Below are 21,228 nucleotides of genomic sequence, written 5' to 3' on the forward strand. Positions count from 1 at the left end.
GGTGTTCGTGGTGGTGTGATAGATCATAATGTTCTTCTCTCCGGTCTTTGTGGTGGTGTGATAGATCATAATGTTCTTCTCTCCGGTGTTTGTGGTGGTGTGATAGATCATAATGTTCTTCTCTCCGGTGTTTGTGGTGGTGTGATAGATCATAATGTTCTTCTCTCCGGTCTTTGTGGTGGTGTGATAGATCATAATTTTCTTCTCTCCGGTGTTTGTGGTGGTGTGATAGATCATAATTTTCTTCTCTCCGGTGTTTGTGGTGGTGTGATAGATCATAATTTTCTTCTCTCCGGTCTTTGTGGTGGGGTGATAGATCATAATGTTCTTCTCTCCGGTCTTTGTGGTGGTGTGATAGATCATAATGTTCTTCTCTCCGGTGTTTGTGGTGGTGTGATAGATCATAATTTTCTTCTCTCCGGTGTTTGTGGTGGTGTGATAGATCATAATTTTCTTCTCTCCGGTCTTTGTGGTGGGGTGATAGATCATAATGTTCTTCTCTCCGGTCTTTGTGGTGGTGTGATAGATCATAATGTTCTTCTCTCCGGTGTTTGTGGTGGTGTGATAGATCATAATTTTCTTCTCTCCAGTCTTTGTGGTGGGGTGATAGATCATAATTTTCTTCTCTCCAGTCTTTGTGGTGGTGTGATAGATCATGTGTTCTTCTCTCCAGTCTTTGTTGTGGTGTGATAGATCATAATGTACTTCTCTCCAGTCTTTGTTGTGGTGTGATAGATCATAATGTTCTTCTCTCCGGTGTTTGTGGTGGTGTGATAGATCATAATGTACTTCTCTCCAGTCTTTGTTGTGGTGTGATAGATCATAATGTTCTTCTCTCCGGTGTTCGTGGTGGTGTGATAGATCATAATGTTCTTCTCTCCGGTCTTTGTGGTGGGGTGATAGGTCATGGTGTTCTTCTCTCCGGTCTTTGTTGTGGTGTGATAGGTCATAATGTTCTTCTCTCCGGTGTTTGTTGTGGTGTGATAGGTCATAATGTTCTTCTCTCCGGTTTTTGTTGTGGTGTGATAGATCATAATGTTCTTCTCTCCGGTGTTTGTGGTGGTGTGATAGGTCATAATGTTCTTCTCTCCGGTTTTTGTTGTGGTGTGATAGATCATAATGTTGTTCTTCTCTCCGGTGTTTGTGGTGGGGTGATAGGTCATGTGTTCTTCTCTCCGGTGTTTGTGGTGGGGTGATAGATCATAATGTTCTTCTCTCCGGTGTTTGTGGTGGGGTGATAGATCATAATGTTCTTCTCTCCGGTGTTTGTGGTGGGGTGATAGGTCATGGTGTTTTGCTCTTCAGTTGTGTTGGTTTGGAGCGGGGGAGGGGGGAGGGGAAGGGGGTTTCCTGTGCTGAACCGCTCTGTGTAAAGCTGCTGACACTAAAACAAACAAAGTCCAGGTAAATGAGATAAACAAAAGTGTACTGCTGAATATATCGATGGAAAACCATATCTACGGTGGACTAAACATATGTGAAATAATACAGAATCAAAACAAGTGCTGTACAGAGGAATATGAACTTTTACCATATAGAAGAATACAACGATCGAATGGCCCGTGAAGGTGACAAAAGCGTGTTGTGGAAATTCCACTATACTCTTCCGCTAATGAGCGCCCTTCCACCATAACGGTATAATGCCGCCTTAAATATCCCATGTCTCCCCCTTCCCCCAGTAAACAGACATCACCGTAGCTTACGTTCTCGGCTCCATCGGCATGGCCGCCGAGCCGAGCCGAGCCGAGCCGTGGACTGGTTCTTCTATTCAAAGACTACAAAAGAAATTACAAAGAGGAGGTCCTGGCTCCAACAGCCAATCGTCTCCTACACAGACTATGACTTCACAGGATATGACCAAATAAGGATGTAACAACACAGGATAAATGAAATTATACAATAACCCCTTCAGCCCCGGACCATTTGGCTGGCCAGAGACCAGAGCATGCATGTTCAGTCAATCGGCAGGAATGAATCCAGGGAGTACGACACAGCCAATTATCCGGAGTTCAGGCAAATCTTCAGACCAAGTATGAGTTGGACCTCGATGGAGGGTCCGTGACAAGAACCAACAATGAATGGAATGCTTTCATATTCCGACAGTAATGGAAAAAAGGGCTCCATATGGTGCAGGTCAAAAAAGTTTTTTTTTTTTAATCTTATTTCAAAATGATAACCATCGATTCCAGATGACTGCATAAAAATGTGATCACAAGTAAAAGTAGTAGAAGCAATGTGGGAAGCAGGTGAAGCAGGCCCAACGCGTTTAGTCCTAACGGACTTCAACTGGGGCATAAATAAATAAATATGTTTAAAAAATATCCTTTTTTTTTTTTTTTTTTTTTTGACCTGCACCATATGGAGCCTTTTTTCCTTTTTTTGCATTACGGTCCGAATGTGAAAGCATTCCGTTCATTGTTGGTTCTTGGCACAGACCCTCCATCGAGGTCCAACTCATACTTGGTCTGAAGATTTGCCTGAACTCCGGGTACTTGGCTGTGTCCTATCAATTGACTGAACGTCTGCCTGTGGAATGACCCTTCTGCATGTTCCAATCGTATCCAAGTTGGGATCATCGTTGACCATCTGGCTTTTGGCCCGATATAAGCTCGATTGACCCACTGCCCATATGGCAGGTGGGTCCACCTTGTCTGGTAAGAAGTATTTATCTACAACCTTCCATTAGAAGAATGTCCGTCCTGTTTTTGAATGTGCCACACAGCCAGTTCCTTGTCTGCATTGCCACATCATTTGTCACCGAGGATTTATTATCAGTTATTTGATTGGACATATGCTTTATGAAGTTTACATACTTCTCCTTTTTGGCGTTTAGACACATTTATGTTATTGTTTGGACACTATTTTTCGCTTTTGTCACCTTCACGGGGCATTCGATCGTTGTATTCAGCTATATGTTAAAAGTTCATATTCCCGTGTTCAGCACTTGTTTTGAATTCACGATTTTGTATTATTTCACATATGTTTAGTCCACCATACATAAGGTGTTCCATCGATATATATTCAGCGCTACACTTTTGTTTATCACATTTGTTGTGGTGTGATGGGGCACAGTGTTCTTCTCTCCGGTTGTGGTGGTGTGGTAGGTCACGATGTTCTTCTCTGCAGTTGTGGTGTGGTGGGGCATAGTGTTCTTCTCTCCGGTTGTGGTGGTGTGGTAGGTCACGATGTTCTTCTCTGAAGTTGTGGTGTGGTAGGTGTCACGGACCTCCGTCCTCAACAGGATTATGTCCATCGTATATATGCTTCCTTTGTCCGGTACCAGCATTATCCAGGGTCCCCTAGCCCACCCAGCCACTTGTGGAAGTATCAGTGTAGGGTGGTAACAAACCTAAGACTGTTTATTCAAACACAGGTACAAAGCGATATACACTCAGGGGACAATTACCGTATATACTCGAGTATAGGTCGATCCGAATATAAGCCGAGGCCCCTAATTTACCACAAAAAACTGGGAAAACGTATTGACTCGAGTATAAGCCGGGGGTGGGAAATGCAGCAGCTACTGTAAGTGGCAAAGAGGGTCAACAATGCCCATCTGCAGCTGCATATCTCACTGTGTCTATTGCATGCCTCCCTGTGTCCTGTGCAGATCTGCCTACCTCACTGTGTCCTGTGTATACCTCCCTGTGTCCTGTGCAGATCTGCCTACCTCACTGTGTCCTGTGTATACCTCCCTGTGTCCTGTGCAGATCTGCCTACCTCACTGTGTCCTGTGTATGCCTCACTGTGTCCTGTGCAGATCTGCCTACCTCACTGTGTCCTGTGTATGCCTCACTGTGTCCTGTGCTGATCTGCCTACCTCACTGTGTCCTGTGTATGCCTCACTGTGTCCTGTGCAGATCTGCCTACCTCACTGTGTCCTGTGTATGCCTCACTGTGTCCTGTGTATGCCTCACTGTGTCCTGTGTATGCCTCACTGTGTCCTGTGCAGATCTGCCTACCTCACTGTGTCCTGTGTATACCTCCCTGTGTCCTGTGTATGCCTCACTGTGTCCTGTGCAGATCTGCCTACCTCACTGTGTCCTGTGTATACCTCCCTGTGTCCTGTGTATGCCTCACTGTGTCCTGTGCAGATCTGCCTACCTCACTGTGTCCTGTGTATGCCTCACTGTGTCCTGTGTATGCCTCACTGTGTCCTGTGTATGCCTCACTGTGTCCTGTGCAGATCTGCCTACCTCACTGTGTCCTGTGTATACCTCCCTGTGTCCTGTGTATGCCTCCCTGTGTCCTGTGCTGATCTGCCTACCTCACTGTGTCCTGTGCTGATCTGCCTACCTCACTGTGTCCTGTGTATACCTCCCTGTGTCCTGTGCAGATCTGCCTACCTCACTGTGTCCTGTGCAGATCTGCCTACCTCACTGTGTCCTGTGTATGCCTCACTGTGTCCTGTGCAGATCTGCCTACCTCACTGTGTCCTGTGTATGCCTCACTGTGTCCTGTGCTGATCTGCCTACCTCACTGTGTCCTGTGTATACCTCCCTGTGTCCTGTGCTGATCTGCCTACCTCACTGTGTCCTGTGTATGCCTCACTGTGTCCTGTGTATGCCTCACTGTGTCCTGTGCTGATCTGCCTACCTCACTGTGTCCTGTGTATGCCTCACTGTGTCCTGTGCAGATCTGCCTACCTCACTGTGTCCTGTGTATGCCTCACTGTGTCCTGTGTATGCCTCACTGTGTCCTGTGTATGCCTCACTGTGTCCTGTGCAGATCTGCCTACCTCACTGTGTCCTGTGTATACCTCCCTGTGTCCTGTGTATGCCTCACTGTGTCCTGTGCAGATCTGCCTACCTCACTGTGTCCTGTGTATGCCTCACTGTGTCCTGTGTATGCCTCACTGTGTCCTGTGTATGCCTCCCTGTGTCCTGTGCAGATCTGCCTACCTCACTGTGTCCTGTGTATACCTCCCTGTGTCCTGTGTATGCCTCCCTGTGTCCTGTGCTGATCTGCCTACCTCACTGTGTCCTGTGCTGATCTGCCTACCTCACTGTGTCCTGTGTATACCTCCCTGTGTCCTGTGCAGATCTGCCTACCTCACTGTGTCCTGTGTATACCTCCCTGTGTCCTGTGCAGATCTGCCTACCTCACTGTGTCCTGTGTATACCTCCCTGTGTCCTGTGCAGATCTGCCTACCTCACTGTGTCCTGTGTATGCCTCCCTGTGTCCTGTGCTGATCTGCCTACCTCACTGTGTCCTGTGTATGCCTCCCTGTGTCCTGTGCTGATCTGCCTACCTCACTGTGTCCTGTGTATACCTCCCTGTGTCCTGTGCTGATCTGCCTACCTCACTGTGTCCTGTGTATGCCTCCCTGTGTCCTGTGCTGATCTGCCTACCTCACTGTGTCCTGTGTATACCTCCCTGTGTCCTGTGCTGATCTGCCTACCTCCCTGTGTCCTGTGTATGCCTCCCTGTGTCCTGTGCAGATCTGCCTACCTCACTGTGTCCTGTGCTGATCTGCCTACCTCACTGTGTCCTGTGTATGCCTCCCTGTGTCCTGTGCAGATCTGCCTACCTCCCTGTGTCCTGTGTATGCCTCCCTGTGTCCTGTGCTGATCTGCCTACCTCACTGTGTCCTGTGTATGCCTCCCTGTGTCCTGTGCTGATCTGCCTACCTCACTGTGTCCTGTGTATACCTCCCTGTGTCCTGTGGAGATCTGCCTACCTCACTGTGTCCTGTGTATACCTCCCTGTATCCTGTGGAGATCTGCCTACCTCACTGTGTCCTGTGTACACCTCCCTGTGTCCTGTGTATACCTCCCTGTGTCCTGTGTATGCCTCCCTGTGTCCATTGCAGCCTACCTGTGCTAATCTTCATCCTTTGTGTCCTGTGCATGCCTCCGTTTGCCCATCTGCAGCCACCGATCAGCGTGTCATAAAAACATACGGTGGCCATACCAGTATTCAAAAGCCGCGCCTCCTCTTCGTCTGTGATAGGCAGAACACTCAATTTCTCAGCAGTCAGTTTTCAGCCTATCACGGACATCCCCTCATCCTCGTCTGAGGTATGAGGATGAGGGGATGTCCGTGATAGGCTGAAAACTGACTGCTGTGAAATTGAGTGTTCTGCCTATCAGACGAGGAGGAGGCGTGGCTTTTAAATACTGGAATGGCCGCTGTATGTTTTTATGACACGCTGGCCACCGTCTGTCTACATTACCTGACTGATCAGGTAGGCAGACGGCGGTGACTCGAGTATAAGCCGAGGGGGGGCACTTTCAGCCTAAAAAAAAGGGCTGAAAATCTCGGCTTATACTCGAGTATATACGGTATCCCTTTTTGCATAATGACACAGGGCGGGGTAATCTTTATCTCCTCCAGTAACAAGAGACACACAGGTGGATTCAAACTTCTCATCAGTAACCCGTCTTAGCAAGAAGAGCTGTTGGAAGAAATCCCCCCCCCCCCCTCCACCCTACCCCGGTTTACATGCTAGAAACACATATACATCCCATAATAGGTTGCTCCCAAGGCCGATACAAACAATGGAACACAGCCACACCTTAAACAAGCTAGTAAAAAGTCTACAACAGTTTGAGACCAAGGTCATACAATATTCCAGCAGTTGGAAAGGTGGAACTTATTTATCTTCATATATTTCTTGAAAGAACCCCTTCAATCTTTCAACCCAAACCACACATTTAGAATCCAGGATAACAGGTAAAAGGAAATGCTGACTCCGGTGTGATTGTACGGTGAGTCTGCTTAGTGCAGACCCAACTCTCAGTCTCCCTGTGCCCCTAATAGACACAGGGTAACTTGCGCATAGGAGGGGCCAGGGTGACTCCCATCACAGTAGGTCAAGATGTTCTTCTCTCCAGTTGTGGTGTGGTAGGTCAAGATGTTCTTCTCTCCAGTTGTGGTGTGGTAGGTCATGATGTTCTTTTCTCCAGTTGTGGTGTGGTAGGTCATGATGGTCTTCTCTCCAGTTGTGGTGATGTGGTAAGTCCTGATGTTCTTCTCTCCAGTTGTGGGGGTTGTGATAGGTGCCTGTCTTCTCCCTAGTTGTGGTGTGGTAGGTCTTGATGTTTTTCTCTCCAGTTGTGGTGTGGTAGGTCATCGTGTTCTTCTCTCCAGTTGTGGTGGTGTGGTGTGGTGTGTCATGATGTTCCTCTCTCCATTGGTGATAGGTCATGATGTTCTTCTCTCCCGTTGTGATAGGTGACTATGTTCTTCTCTCCAGGTCTGGGCTCGCAGGTATCACTCTGTCTGGGAGTGCACCTCAGTACGATGGTCTCCAGGTACAATTTAATATCTTTATATCACTTACCATACACAAATCACTCGTCATATCTGTAACATGACAAACATGAATTGAGGAGCTACCCTTCTGCTGCGAGGTCCACATACAACTTTTTTCAGTAAAGGATCGGGGGACAATCGAAACCGTATACAATGCGTTTAGAAGGGGCTAAAAATGCCCCCTTCATCCGGGCTTAAAATAGAAAACAATATATGGACTGGGAGTGACATTCTTGCCATTGATTGGGTTTCTTCTAGTGTGACTACCGGCACTCAGTGGCTGGTGTGGCAGCTACATCAACTCCATGACATAAAGCTAGGATAGCCATGTCTCCCCTGGAGTGGTGTGTACCCCGTTTATCTCCTCTTAGGATATTCATGTCACCCCTGGAATGGTCTCTACCTTGTTTATTTTCTCTTAGGATAGTCATGTCACCCTTAGAGCGGTGTGTACCCCATGTATCTCCTCTTAACTCTCCCTCTCTTATAGTGTCTCCCAGTTGGAGCAGCTGAAGAAAGGAAACCGTTCCCGCTACCTGCTGGGCTGGAGAGCCGATACCGGTAATGGAATATTTTCTATAATGACTGGACACATTCCATTAACCTGCCATGACACATAACCCAACTAACCCAGACTAAGCCCTCCCTGCCATGACACATCACCCAACTAACCCAGACTAAGCCCTCCCTGCCATGACACATAACCCAACTAACCCAGACTAAGCCCTCCCTGCCATGACACATAAACCAACTAACCCAGACTAAGCCCTCCCTGCCATGACACGTAACCCAACTAATCCAGACTAAGCACTCCCTGCCATGACACATCACCCAACTAACCCAGACTAAGCCCTCCCTGCCATGACACATAACCCAACTAACCCAGACTAAGCCCTCCCTGTCATGACACGTAACCCAACTAATCCAGACTAAGCCCTCCCTGCCATGACACGTAACCCAACTAACCCAGACTAAGCCCTCCCTGTCATGACACATAACCCAACTAACCCAGACTAAGCCCTCCCTGCCATGACACATCACCCAACTAACCCAGACTAAGCCCTCCCTGCCATGACACATCACCCAACTAACCCAGACTAAGCCCTCCCTGCCATGACACATAACCCAACTAACCCAGACTAAGCCCTCCCTGCCATGACACATCACCCAACTAACCCAGACTAAGCCCTCCCTGCCATGACACGTAACCCAACTAATCCAGACTAAGCACTCCCTGCCATGACACATCACCCAACTAACCCAGACTAAGCCCTCCCTGCCATGACACATAACCCAACTAACCCAGACTAAGCCCTCCCTGCCATGACATATATCCCAACTAACCCAGACTAAGCCCTCCCTGCCATGACACATCACCCAACTAACCCAGACTAAGCCCTCCCTGCCATGACACATCACCCAACTAACCCAGACTAAGCCCTCCCTGCCATGACACATCACCCAACTAACGCAGACTAAGCCCTCCCTGCCATGACACATCACCCAACTAACGCAGACTAAGCCCTCCCTGCCATGACACATATCCCAACTAACCCAGACTAAGCCCTCCCTGCCATGACACATATCCCAACTAACCCAGACTAAGCCCTCCCTGCCATGACACATAACCCAACTAACCCAGACTAAGCCCTCCCTGCCATGACACATCACCCAACTAACCCAGACTAAGCCCTCCCTGTCATGACACGTAACCCAACTAATCCAGACTAAGCCCTCCCTGCCATGACACATATCCCAACTAACCCAGACTAAGCCCTCCCTGCCATGACACATCACCCAACTAACCCAGACTAAGCCCTCCCTGCCATGACACATATCCCAACTAACCCAGACTAAGCCCTCCCTGCCATGACACATCACCCAACTAACCCAGACTAAGCCCTCCCTGCCATGACACGTAACCCAACTAACCCAGACTAAGCCCTCCCTGCCATGACACATCACCCAACTAACCCAGACTAAGCCCTCCCTGCCATGACACATCACCCAACTAACCCAGACTAAGCCCTCCCTGCCATGACACATCACCCAACTAACCCAGACTAAGCCCTCCCTGCCATGACACATCACCCAACTAACGCAGACTAAGCCCTCCCTGCCATGACACATCACCCAACTAACCCAGACTAAGCCCTCCCTGCCATGACACATCACCCAACTAACCCAGACTAAGCCCTCCCTGCCATGACACATCACCCAACTAACGCAGACTAAGCCCTCCCTGCCATGACACATCACCCAACTAACCCAGACTAAGCCCTCCCTGCCATGACACATAAGCCAACTAACCCAGACTAAGCCCTCCCTGCCATGACACATCACCCAACTAACCCAGACTAAGCCCTCCCTGCCATGACACATCACCCATCTAACCCAGACTAAGCCCTCCCTGCCATGACACATCACCCAACTAACCCAGACTAAGCCCTCCCTGCCATGACACATCACCCATCTAACCCAGACTAAGCCCTCCCTGCCATGACACATAAGCCAACTAACCTAGACACCCCCCCCCCCCCCCACCCAAAGAGTGCTTCTCCTAGTGGGTTATCTGATGTGGGGAGGAGCTGCGAGAGCCTCCGGGGGACCCCAGAAGTCAAGGATCGGGACCACTCTGTGCAACACGAGCTGCACAGTGGAGGTGAGTATGATATGTTTGTTATTTTAAAAAATAAATGAGCCTTTACAATGATTTAAGCCTTTGCACTGCTACCTCATACATCCTAAGCCCTTGGTTGTGTGTCTGATTGGCAGGCCGGCTGGCGGTGGTATTACATGAAGAGGCGGGCACTGTGGACATCATTAGATCTGTGGTCCATGCAGAGATCCTGCACAGGAAGGCCGGGAGCTCAGGTGAGGTCAGCGTTGCTATAGAGGGAACTGTGAAGAGGAAGTTCTGCCCCCAACCCCCCATGTCTCCCTATTATCCAGCCTGTGCTCCTCTTGCTGTTAGGAATCTCTCAGTATGAATTGCTCCACACTTGTCTCATCAGATCCCCGACGTTACGTTGTCCTGGAGGAGACACATGCCCAGATGGATCACCTCTTCCCAGACTTCTGCCAAGGTAACAATGAGCTGACGGATACTGGTCACATGACTGGGTTAGGTGACCAGCTGTACTCCATGACTGGGGTCCTTTCCCTTGTGGTCAGGCTTGGGTCCTTCCTTTCCCTTGTGGTTGGGTCCTTCACTTCCCTTTGTGGTCAGAATTGGGTCTTTCCTTTCCCTTGTGGACAGGGTTGGGTCCTTCCTTTCCCTTGGGGTTGGGTCCTTCCTTTCCCTTGGGGTTGGGTCCTTCCTTTCCCTTGGGGTTGGGTCCTTCCTTTCCCTTGGGGTTGGGTCCTTCCTTTCCCTTGGGGTTGGGTCCTTCCTTTCCCTTGGGGTTGGGTCCCTCCTTTCCCTTGGGGTTGGGTCCCTCCTTTCCCTTGGGGTTGGGTCCCTCCTTTCCCTTGGGGTTGGGTCCTTCCTTTGCTTTGTGGTCGGGGGTTGGGTCCTTCCTTTGCTTTGTGGTCGGGGATTGGGTCCTTCCTTTGCTTTGTGGTCGGGGATTGGGTCCTTCCTTTGCTTTGTGGTCGGGGATTGGGTCCTTCCTTTGCTTTGTGGTCGGGGATTGGGTCCTTCCTTTGCTTTGTGGTCGGGGATTGGGTCCTTCCTTTGCTTTGTGGTCGGGGATTGGGTCCTTCCTTTGCTTTGTGGTCGGGGATTGGGTCCTTCCTTTGCTTTGTGGTCGGGGATTGGGTCCTTCCTTTGCTTTGTGGTCGGGGATTGGGTCCTTCCTTTGCTTTGTGGTCGGGGATTGGGTCCTTCCTTTGCTTTGTGGTCGGGGATTGGGTCCTTCCTTTGCTTTGTGGTCGGGGATTGGGTCCTTCCTTTGCTTTGTGGTCGGGGATTGGGTCCTTCCTTTGCTTTGTGGTCGGGGATTGGGTCCTTCCTTTGCTTTGTGGTCGGGGATTGGGTCCTTCCTTTCCCTTGTGGGCGGGGATTGGGTCCTTCCTTTCCCTTGTGGGCGGGGTCGGGTCCTCCCAGGCTGTGATTCATGGGGTGCTTTCTCTCTCTCGCAGGACTCTCTGCCTCAGGCTGGGTGACGGATCGCCATCTACTGGATCCAGATGACTGGAGAGCAAACTGGGACTCCAATAAACAACTCTGAGAAGACCCTGAACCAGAACTGTGGGCTGTGATTGGCTTATCACCCACTCGCCTACTGGACATCCCCCCTCCTGCCCAGACCAATTCTCAGCTTTCACAGCTGTCACACTTTGAATGACAATTGCGCGGTCATACAACACTGTACCCAAATTACATTTCTATCATTCTTTTCACACAAATAGAGATTTTCTTTGGTGGGATTTGATCACCGGTGGGGGTTTATATTTTGCTACACAAACTAAAAAAAGACTGAAAATTTAGGGGGGGGAAACAGTTTTTCTTAGTTTATGTTATAAAATTTTGCAAACAAGTGTTTTTTCCCATTCACTGATGTGCGTTGACTGGTGGCGCTGAGTGGCACTGTTGGGGCTGCCCTGATGATCAGTGTAGATGTCCCCTTTCACATTTCACAGTTACTGGCTCTCCTCTCCTCACACTGGGACAGTGTGACAAAGGGACTGCCGATAACCGGCAAGTGTGTTTATAGTGTAATCAGCTGTGATTGGACACAGCCAATCACGTGGTAAAGATCCGCTGTCATTGGCTCTTTACCCAATTGATGGTGCGCTAGATTGAACGCCAAGAATGGGAGGATGTCCTGTAACTTCCTCCCAGAGGTAGATCGGTCCCGCCCAGTCAGCAGACAGGAACTGTTTAAAGACCCTCAACATCTGTACTACGAGAGCCTGACCCCCCCCCCCAAATCTAAACTACGAGAGCCTGACCCCCCCCCCCCAAATCTGAACTACGAGAGCCCGACCCCCCCCCCCCCAACATCTCAACTACAAGAGCTCAATGCCAACGTTTGTACTATGAGAGCCCGACATCTGAACTACAAAAGCCTGATCTCCCCCGCCATCTGAAATACGAGAGCCGGATGCTAATGTCTGTACTACGACAGCCCACCCCCCCCCCCCCCACATCTGTAATATGAGAGCCTAACCACCCCCACGTTTGTACTACAAGATCCCCCCCACGTCTCTACTACGAGAGCCCGACCCCCCCCCCACGTCTGTACTACAAGAGCCCGACCCCCCCACGTCTGTACTATGAGAGCCCGACCAACCCCCCCCATGTCTGTACTACAAGAGCCCAACACTAACGTCTGTACTGCAAGAGCCCAACATCTGAACTACGAGAGCCTGACACTAACATCTGTACTATGAGAGCCCGACCCCCCCCTGACATCTGAACTACGAGAAGCCAACGTCTGTACGACGAGAGCCCGACATCTGAACTACAAGAGCCTGACGCTAACGTTTGTACAATGAGAGCCTGATCCCCCCCCGCCATCTGAAATACGAGAGCCTGACGCTAACGTCTGTACTACGAGAGCCCAACCCCCCGACGTCAGTACTACGAGAGCCCAACCCCCTGACGTCTGTACTACGAGAGCCCAACCCCCCACGTCTGTACTACGAGAGCCCGACATCTGAACTACGAGAGCCTAACGCTAATATCTACTACGAGAGCCTGACCCCCCCGACGTCTGTACTATGAGAGCCTGACCCCCCAACGTCTGTACTACGAGAGCCCAACCCCCCCAAGTCTGTAATACGAGAGCCCGACCAACCCCCCCATGCCTGTACTACGAGAGCCCAACCCCCCCAGACATCCGAACTATGAGAGCCCGACCTCCCTCCCCCAACGTCTGTACTACGAGAGCCCGACTCCCCCCACGTCTGTACTATGAGAGCCCAACCCCCCGACATCTGTACTACAAGAGCCCGAGGTCTGTACTATGAGAGCCTGACATCTGTACTACGAGAGCCCGACCAACCCCCCCACGTCTGTACTACGAGAGGCCGACTAACCCACGTCTGTTCTACGAGAGGCCAACGTCTGTACTATGAGAGCCCGCCCTACCCCCATCTGTACAACCAGAGCCCAATCCCGCCTGACGTCTGTACTACGAAAGCCTAACCCCACCTGACGTCTGTACTACGAGAGCCTGAACCCCCAACGTCTGTACTATGAGAGCCCGACCAACCCCCTTCCGACGTCTGTACTACAAGAGCCTGATGCTAACGTCTGTACTACGAGAGCCAAACCCGCCCGATGTCTGTACTACGAGCCTGACCCTCCCCTGACATCTGAATTACGAGAGCCCAACCCTTCCCTGACATCTGAACTACGAGAGCCGACCCCCCTTAATGCCTGTACTACGAGAGCCCAACATCTGTACTACAAGAGCCCGACCCCTCCCCCACGACTTCTGTACTATGAGAGCCCAACTCCCCATCAACTGTACTACGAGAGCCCGACCCCCCCAACGTCTGTACTACGAGAGCTCAACCCCCCCGTCATCTGTACTATGAGAGCTCAATCCCCCCATCGTCTGTACTATGAGAGCCCAACCCCCTACATCTGTACTACGAGCCCAACCCGACATCTGTACTATGAGCCCAACCCCTCATGTCTGTACTACGAGAGCCCAACCCCCCCAACATCTGTACTTCGAGAACCTGACGTCTGTACTACAAGAGCCCGACCCCCCACATCTGTACTACGAGAGCCCGACCCCCACGTCTGTACTACGAGAGCCTGACCCCCCCATGTCTGTACTACGAGAGCCCGACCCCCCGATGTCTGTACTATGAGAGCCCGACCCCCCCACGTCTGTACTAAGAGAGCCCAACCCCTCCCGACGTCTGTACGAGAGCCCAACGCCAACATCTGTACTACGAGAGCCCGACGCCAACATCTGTACTACGAGAGCCCAACCCCCAAATGTCTGTACTACGAGAGCCCGACCCCCTCGATGTCTGTACTACAAGAGCCCAACCCCCCCCCCGACGTCTGTACTACGAGAGGCCGCCTGCACTATGAGAGCCTGACCTCCCGACATCTGTACTACGAGAGCCTGACACTAACATCTGTACTACGAGACCCAACATCTGTACTACGAGAGCCCAAGCCCCCTGACGTCTGGACTATGAGAGCCCAACCCCCTGATGCCTGTACTACAAGAGCCCAAGACAAGACCTAGTGGTCCTACTCAACCTTCCCGTACTACAAAAGCCGGACCCCCGTCTACACTACGAGAGCCCAACGTCTGTACTACGAGAGCCTGATGCCAACGTCTGTACTACGAGCCCCTGACATCTGTACTACGAGAGCCCACCCCCCGACATCTGTACTACAAGAGCGCGACCCCCGACGTCTACTACGAGAGCCCGAGCCCCCGACGTCTGTACTACAAGAGCCCGACCCCACGTCTGTATTATGAGAGCCTGACCCCCCCAAAATCTGTACTATGAGAGTCCAATTCCACCCCCCATGTCTTTAGCATGAGAGCCCAATGCCAACATCTGTACTACAAGAACCCGACCCCCGAAGCCAACGTCTGTACTACGAGAGCCTGACACTCTATGTCTGTTCCACAAGAGCCCTGACGCCGTCTTTACTACGAGAGCCAGACCCTGATACCGTCTGTGCTATGAAAGCCTGACCCTGATGCTGTCTGTACTACGAGAGTCCGACCCTGATGCCGTCTGTACTATGAGAGCTGGACCCTGACGCCGTCTGTACTATGAGAGCCGGACCCTGACGCCGTCTGTGCTACGAGAGCCCGACCCTGATGCCGTCTGTACTATGAGAGCCCGACCCTTACGCCGTCTGTACTATGAGAGCCCGACATCTATAGTGCCAACGTCTGTACTATGAGAGCCTGACCCCCAACATATGTACTACAAGAGCCCCCTCCAACGTCTGTACTACGAGAGCCCAAACCTGATGCCGTCTACTACGAGAGCCGACCCTGACGTCTGTACTATAAGAGCCTGACCCCCTATGCCAATGTCTACGAGGGCCTGACCCCCCGATGTCTGTACTATGAGAGCCCGCTCCAATGTCTGTACTATGAGAGCCCGACCCTGACGCCGTCTGTACTACGAGAGCCCATGCTCTGACATCTGTACTACTAGAGCCCGTGCTCTGATGTCTGTACCACGAGAGCCCAACATCTATAGTACGAGAGCCCGACCTCTGGCGCCAACGTCTGTACTATGAGAGCCTGACCCCCAACATATGTACTACAAGAGCCGACCCTGGCACTAGCTATAATACGACAGCCAACCCTGACGCCGTCTACTACGAGAGCCCGATGTCTGTACTAAAAAGTCTGTTGAAAGCCTGACCCCCCCCCAATGTCTGTACTATGAGAGCTCGATGCCTGTACTATGAGAGCCCGACCCCCAACGTCTGTACTAAGAGAGCCCGACCCCAACTCCGCCTTTACTACGAGAGCCCAACCCTGACGTCTGTACTACAAGAGCCTGACCCCCCTTGCCATCTGTACTATGAGAGCCCGACGCCTGTACTACGAGACCCCAACCTCCGACGCCAACGTCTATACTACAAGAGTCCGACATCTGTACTATCAGAGCCCGACCCCCCACGTCTGTTACGAGAGCTCGACACCCAACACTGATATCTGCCCTACAAACCCTGACACCTGACCTTGATGTCTGTACTACAAGAGCCCAACTCCAGCATCTGTACTACGAGAGCCTGACCCCCCTGACATCTGTACTATGAAAGCCAGACCCTTGACGCCAACGTCTGTACTACGAGAGCCTGACCCCAAACATCTGTAGTACAAGAGCCCCCTCCAAAGTCTGTACTATGAGAGCCTGACCCTGAGGCCTTCCGTACTACGAGAGCCTGACCCTGACATCTGTACTATAAGAACCCAACCCCTACGCCAAAGTCTGTACTACGAGAGCCTGACCGCCTGACGTCTGTACTATGAGAGCCCGACCCCCAACATCTGTACTACGAGAGCCTGACCGACTGACGTCTGTACTATGAGAGCCCGACCCCCAACATCTGTACTAGGAGAGCCTGACCGCCTGACGTCTGTACTATGAGAGCCCGACCCCCAACGTCTGTACTACGAGAGCCCGACCCTGACGCCGTCTATACTACGAGTGCCCGCTCCGACATCTGAACTACAAGAGCCCGGCCCTGACGCCGTCTGTACTACGAGAGCCCGCTCTGACATCTGTACTACGAGACCCCGACGTCTATAGTATGAGAGCCTGATGCCAACATCTGTACTAGAAGAGCCCGCTCCAATGTCTGTACTACGAGATCCCCACCCTGGCACCGTCTGTACTACGAGAGCCCAACCCTGATGCCGTCTCCTATGAGAGCCCGACCCCGACATCTGTCCTATAAAAGCCCGACCCCTACGTCAACATCTGTACTATGAGAGCCTAACCCTTCTAACATCTGTACTATGAGACCCCGCTCCGACATCTGTACTACGAGAGCCTGACTCCCCAACGTCTGTACTACGAGAGTCTGACCACCGACGCCAACATCTGTACTACGATTGCCCGACCCCCAACGTCTGTACTATGAGAACCCAACGTCTGTAATACGAGAGCCTGACCCCCAACATCTGTACTACGAGCCCGACCCCCAACGTCTGTACTAAGAGAACCCGATCTCCAACGTCTGCACTACGAGAGCCTGACCCTGACATCTGTCCTACAAAAGCCTGATACCTCACCCTGACTTCTTTTCTTACGAGAGCCCTGACCCCATTGTCTGTACTACGAGAGCCCGACGTCTGTCCTACAAAAGCCTAACACCTGACCCCAACGTCTATACTACAAAAGCCGGAAACCCGACCTCGACGTCTATTACAAGAGCCCGACCCCAGCATCTGCACTACGAGAGCCCGATGTCTGTTCTACAAAAGCCTGACACCTGACCTTGAGGTCTACTACAAGAGCCCGACCCCAGCATCTGCACTACGAGAGCCCAACCCCGGCATCTGCACTACGAGAGCCCAACACTGATGTCTGTCCTACAAAAGCCTGACCCTGACATCTGTCCTACAAAAGCCTGACACCTCACCTTGACTTCTGTACTACGAGAGCCTCGACCCCATTGTCTGTACTACGAGAGCCCAACGTCTGTCCTACAAAAGCCTGAACCTGACCCCAATGTCTATACTACAAAAGCCGGACACCTGACCTCGACGTCTATTACATGAGCCCGACCCCAGCATCTGCACTACGAGAGCCCGATGTCTGTTCTACAAAAGCCTGACACCTGACCTTGAGGTCTACTACAAGAGCCCGACCCCAGCATCTGCACTACGAGAGCCCAACACTGATGTCTATCCTACAAAAGCCTGACCCTGACATCTGTCCTACAAAAAGCCTGACACCTCACCTTGACTTCTGTACTACGAGAGCCCCGATCCCCTTGTCCGTACTACGAGAGCCCGACGTCTGTCCTACAAAAGCCTGACACCTGACCTCAACATCTATACTACAAAAGCCAGATACCTGACCTTGACGTCTACTACAAGAGCCCGACCCCAGCATCTGCACTACGAGAGCCCGACGTCTGTACTACGAGAGCCCGATCCCCAACGTCTGTACTACAAGAGCCCCATCCCCAACATCTGTACTATGAGAGCTCAACACCTGACCCTGACGTCTGTACTACTAGAGCCTGGCCCCCAACGTCTGTACTACGAGCGCCGACCCCAACGTCCATCCTACGATGGCCTAACCCCAACGTCTGTCCTACGAAAGCCTGACCCCCACGTCTGTACGAGAGCCCGACCTTGACATCTGTATTAGGAGAGCCCAACGTCTGTACTGCTAGTGTCCAACCCCCAAAGTCTGTACAACGAGAGCCTGCCCCCAACGTCTGTACTAGGAGAGCCCGACTTGTGACCTCAGTACTACGAGAGTCCAACACCGTGACGCCAGTACTATGAGAGCCCAACTGTGACATTAGTACTACGAGAGCCCGGCACCGTGACATCAGTACTATGAGAGCCTTACACCGTGACGTCAGTACTACGAGAGCCGACACCGTGACATCAGTACTACGAGAGCCTTTACACCATGACGTCAGAACTACAAGATCCCGAGACCGTGACATCAGTACTACGAGAGCCTGACCCCCACGTCTGTACGAGAGCCCGACCTCGACATCTGTAATAGGAGAGCCCGACGACTGTACTGCTAGTGTCCAACCCCCAAAGTCTGTACAAGGAGAGCCTGCCCCCAACGTCTGTACTAGGAGAGCCCGACTTGTGACCTCAGTACTACAAGAGTCCAACACCGTGACGCCAGTACTATGAGAGCCCAACTGTGACGTCAGTACTACGAGAGCCTTACACCATGACGTCAGTACTATGAGATCCCGAGGCCGTGACATCAGTACTACAAGAGCCTGACCCGTGACGTCAGTACTACAAGAGCCTGACCCGTGACGTCAGTACTACAAGAGTGCAACTCGGACATCCGCTCTGAGAGCCCATCTGGATACATGGCCCTCACCTCACATGGAGTACACCCGAGGGGATACACGACCCTCACAGGGAGTACACCCGAGGGGATGCACGACCCTCATAGGGAGTACAGTGGAGGGGATACACGACCCTCACAGGGAGTACACCCGAGGGGATGCACGACCCTCATAGGGAGTACAGTGGAGGGGATACACGACCCTCACAGGGAGTACACCCGAGGGGATGCACGACCCTCATAGGGAGTACAGTGGAGGGGATGCACGACCCTCACAGGGAGTACAGTGGAGGGGATGCATGACCCTCACACAGAGTACACCGGAGGGGATGCATGACCCTCACACAGAGTACACTGGAGGGGATGCATGACCCTCACACAGAGTACACCGGAGGGGATGCATGACCCTCACACAGAGTACACTGGAGGGGATGCACGACCCTCATAGGGAGTACAGTGGAGGGGATACACGACCCTCACAGGGAGTACACCCGAGGGGATGCACGACCCTCACAGGGAGTACAGTGGAGGGGATGCATGGCCCTCACACAGAGTACACCGGAGGGGATGCACGGCCCTCACACAGAGTACACCGGAGGGGATGCACGGCCCTCACACAGAGTACACTGGTGTGCACAATGTCTTACAATTCAGCAATGGCCGCTCCCATATGAGCCGATCTTCGGGTGACAGAGTCCACAATATCTGCACAATCAGAGGGAAAGCAATGCATGCAGATAAGACGGAAATATTAACAGCCATGACTTGGATTGGAGATTTCTGGAACCAGGTGTCATCTAATTACCATGAGGTGACTGAGCCAGATGGACTTTTCACATCCGCCCATCCACTCCATAATTAATTTCAACCCTGAACATCGACTGAATGACCATGTGATCTGTACATCCAATGATAGTTGTGTTATAATCACCCATTGTATAGATTGTGTGTACATTGTATGCGTCCCGTGAGAAGTCACGTTGTACAAAGTTCAGGTTATATAACGGCTGATGGTGTGAGGGTTCAGCGGTGATGACGAAACGTTCGCCCATCACACATCGCCCTCATTCACCTATCTGGAGACGTTTTCCTCAGATCAGTGATAACAAACACACGTGTCAATCTTCCTCCCGAACTTTGTCCTAAAATCCATTTTTTAAGCCTTTATTTCAGACATTGAGCAAATAAGGACAGGTCAGTCCTCCCCAACATTCTCCAGTACAAAGACGAGCGATGCAAATCCATCAGAGAGGCCCATCGCTGTGAAAATGAAAAGCCAGCAGCTGTACTTACTGTATACATACTATACACATCCTATATACATACTACACATATACTATACACATCCTATATACATACTACACATATACTATACACATCCTATATACATACTACACATATACTATACACGTCCTATATACATACTACACATATACTGTACACATCCTATATACATACTACACATATACTATACACATCCTATATACATACTACACATATACTATACACGTCCTATATACATACTACACATATACTATACACATCCTATATACATACTACACATATACTATACACATCCTATACACAGTGCCTTGCGAAAGTATTCGGCCCCCTTGAACTTTACAACCTTTTGCCACATTTCAGGCTTCAAATATATAAAGATAAAAGATATAAAATGTTTATTTTTTGTGAAGAATCACCAACAAGTGGGACACAATTGTGAAGTGGAACGAAATCTTTTGGATTTTTGAAACTTTTTTAACTAATAAAAAAATGAAAAGTGGGGCGTGCAAAATTATTCGGCCCCCTTGTGTTAATACTTTGTAGAGCCACCTTTTGCTGCGATTACAGCTGCAAGTCGCTTGGGGTGTCTCTATCAGTTTTGCACATCGAGAGACTGAAATTCTTGCCCATTCTTCCTTGCAAAACAGCTGGAGCTCAGTGAGGTTGGATGGAGAGCGTTTGTGAACAGCAGTTTTCAGCTCTTTCCACAGATTCTCGATTGGATTCAGGTCTGGACTTTGACTTGGCCATTCTAACACCTGGATACGTTTATTTGTGAACCATTCCTTTGTAGATTTTGCTGTATGTTTGGGATCATTGTCTTGTTGGAAGATAAATCTCCGTCCCAGTTTCAGGTCTTTTGCAGACTCCAACAGGTTTTCATCCAGAATGGTCCTGTATTTGGCTGCATCCATCTTCCCCTCAATTTTAACCATCTTCCCTGTCCCTGCTGAAGAAAAGCAGGCCCAAACCATGATGCTGCCACCACCATGTGTGACAGTGGGGATGGTGTGTTGAGGGTGATGAGCTGTGTTGCTTTTACGCCAAACATATCGTTTTGCATTGTGGGCAAAAAGTGTGATTTTGGTTTCATGTGACCAGAGCACCTTCTTCCACATGTTTGGTGTGTCTCCCAGGTGGCTTGTGGCAAACTTTAGATGAGACTTTTTATGGATATCTTTGAGAAATGGCTTTCTTCTTGCCACTCTTCCATAAAGGGCAGATTTGTGCAGTTTA

At 50.8% G+C, this 21,228-nt stretch overlaps 1 protein-coding gene across 2 annotated transcripts in view; it reads left to right on the forward strand.

The window, feature by feature from the left end:
* LOC143981290 (RUS family member 1-like) overlaps positions 1-11,738 on the forward strand; it is a 33,900-nt gene extending 22,162 nt beyond the window's left edge. For both annotated transcript variants that reach the window (XM_077479089.1, XM_077479090.1), the window contains exons 11-15: positions 7,199-7,256; positions 7,748-7,818; positions 10,033-10,131; positions 10,272-10,343; positions 11,341-11,738. In XM_077479089.1, coding sequence (XP_077335215.1) covers positions 7,199-7,256; positions 7,748-7,818; positions 10,033-10,131; positions 10,272-10,343; positions 11,341-11,429 — 389 coding nt within the window. In that variant the 3' untranslated portion in view covers positions 11,430-11,738. The remainder of the gene's footprint in view (positions 1-7,198; positions 7,257-7,747; positions 7,819-10,032; positions 10,132-10,271; positions 10,344-11,340) is intronic.
* Positions 11,739-21,228: the final 9,490 nt, after the last annotated feature.

Source organism: Lithobates pipiens, unplaced genomic scaffold, assembly GCF_037356315.1.
Source record: "Lithobates pipiens isolate NorthernLeopardFrog02 unplaced genomic scaffold, aLitPip1_a1.2 Scaffold_133, whole genome shotgun sequence".
Classification (NCBI taxonomy): Eukaryota; Metazoa; Chordata; class Amphibia; order Anura; family Ranidae; genus Lithobates; species Lithobates pipiens.